The following is a 2,171-nucleotide window of genomic DNA, read 5'->3' as shown; positions in this document are numbered from 1 at the left end:
AAGAAGACGCAAGAAAGATAAGTAGCACTCACATGTCCAAATATGTAAAATGAAAAAAAAAAAAAAAAAAAAAAAAAAAATGTAGTAGAATATACGCATATCGAAGAGAAAAACCAAAGGAAAAGTTCGTTAAAAACACAATTATGGTATCAAATATGGCAGAAACGAAAACCCTAGTCCTATATCCCCCCGGTTCTTTCAGCCAAAAATTGAAGACGGGTGATGGGGCATGGAAGCTGGCTGCTATAGATTAATCAAATATAGGATTCAAAATCTATCGTTTTCGCAGTCTACGGAAGCCCCACCCACCATCACTTTCATCTCGATCGTTATCGCCTTTGTACTCATCGGGTACCCAGGAGTCATCTTTTCGGCCAATTCCATCATCGTTCGTGTCAGCATCATCATCATCATCATCATCGTCATCATTATCATCATCGTCATCGTCATTAAGGATAGGTTTGTCATCCTTGTTGGGCCGCTGAAACCCAGCGTCCCAATCCAATTCCTGAAATGCACGGGATTTCCCCAACAAGAATCTGCCTAACATCATAACTGCATTGAACACCTCATTCCCCGTTGGGACGATATTTTCCCGCGGCAATAGGAACCCATAGCTGCCTCTGTCGCGCAGTTTGAGTTGGTAGGCGTATTTGACACCGAAGTCATGATAGAACCAGTCCAGCGCACTGCCTCCGGTACTCTCCATTCGGAGGAATGTTTCCGATTTGACTTTTTTCTTCTGAGACGCCATGAGTCCCCCACAGGCCGAGCTTACGGCGTAGGTTTTTCTGTTGGTCAGGCGAATTGCCTTTGCAATGCCCATCGCAAGCTCTTCGAGATTTTCCAAGTTGGGTGGCTGAGATAGACAGGAATATGAATATGGATACAGGATTTGTTGGGAATATGAGTGGAGATCAACGAAGGCGACGAATTTAGCGTTACGTTGCTCTGTTTGCTCTTTCACCCATTCAGCTAATTGGTGAGCTTCAACTCCCGCAAATGGCTTATCTCCGCCGTAAGATTCTAAGCACGGGTTATCTCCAGTAACGTTGCCGTTCCATTCGAAGCCCCATGTGCGATCCAAGTCCACGCCATGGCAAAACGGAAGGCTAGTTTCCTGCCTGTTTTTTCTCCACAGGCGATCAGTTTCCCAAGTGTACACATAGCCATCAGGATTGATGGTCGGGATGAAGATGAAGTCAAATTGTTCCAGAAGTGTGGAAATGGGTTTGGATTTTCCGTAGGAAGTGATCAACGAGTATGCTACATAGTTTACTGTCGAAACACCGATCCATTCTCTCGCATGGGAGCCGCCTTCGATTATGAGGGTCCGGCGAGGTTTCTGATCATTAGCTGGCCGAACTCCCACTCGAAGAGCTGGGATATCGCGACCCTCAAATGACGAGCCAATGCTAATAAATTGGGCATGTGACGGAAACATCGAGGCTAGCAAACGCATCCAAGGAACAATCACGGAAAGCGGTTGATAATTTTCGAAGAATATGTTCGTTGCATCGGAGGAGGGTTCACCGGAAGGCAAGAAACCTCGTTCATGGCCCGAGGAGCTCTGGAATGGGGAAGGATAGGATTCATAGATGGTTTGAGGAAGGTCACGAATGAGAGGGACATGTGTTGTTTGCAGTGACTTTGGAAGCAAACCGAGGAGGGATGGAACCTGCACGAAGAGTTCACTTAGGAATTACTGAAACTTCATTTTGTCCATGATATTTAAAATAGAGGTTACATACCACATCCTTGGCCAGCCTGATATCTATCCACTCATCGGTTGACGACCAGACATCTAAGAAGAGAATATTAGACGCCTCGACAAGCGCCTTGACTTCATCTGCAGTTTGTAGTTTAAATCGCAGGACGACATCATCACCATACCGCGTTCGTAAAGACGCAGGGGCGGAGAATGGAGGATACTGGTGCTTATTTCCCCCTCTATGGCGCTGTTGAGGCGGAACACCCCACACTCTCTCTATCACCGAATTGCGAAGTCTCGTCCACAGTCCAAGAGGAGCCTGAGGCTGGTGCTGTGAGACAAGAGAGACCGGTTCCGCAGGGTGGGCGGGATAGCTGTTGGTAGAGAATGACGGGATAGCAGAGATGGTGTTCACGAAGGCCAGAAGAGCAAGCACCTGGCCATGGGTGAATAGACGCAT

At 47.0% G+C, this 2,171-nt stretch overlaps 1 protein-coding gene across 1 annotated transcript; it reads right to left on the bottom strand.

Annotated features, from left to right (window-relative positions):
* Positions 1–274: 274 nt before the first annotated feature.
* Positions 275–2,171, bottom strand: HCAG_07313 (conserved hypothetical protein; the record flags this gene model as incomplete). Its single annotated transcript, XM_001537841.1, has 2 exons — positions 275–1,678; positions 1,752–2,171. 2 exons carry the CDS (start codon positions 2,169–2,171, stop codon positions 275–277), a joined length of 1,824 nt encoding a protein of 607 aa, XP_001537891.1.

Source organism: Histoplasma capsulatum, genomic scaffold (assembly GCF_000149585.1).
Source record: "Histoplasma capsulatum NAm1 scaffold_8 genomic scaffold, whole genome shotgun sequence".
Classification (NCBI taxonomy): domain Eukaryota; kingdom Fungi; phylum Ascomycota; class Eurotiomycetes; order Onygenales; family Ajellomycetaceae; genus Histoplasma; species Histoplasma mississippiense.
The sequence above is the reverse complement of the archived record's forward strand: the minus strand, read 5'-3'. Positions and strand labels throughout refer to the sequence as shown.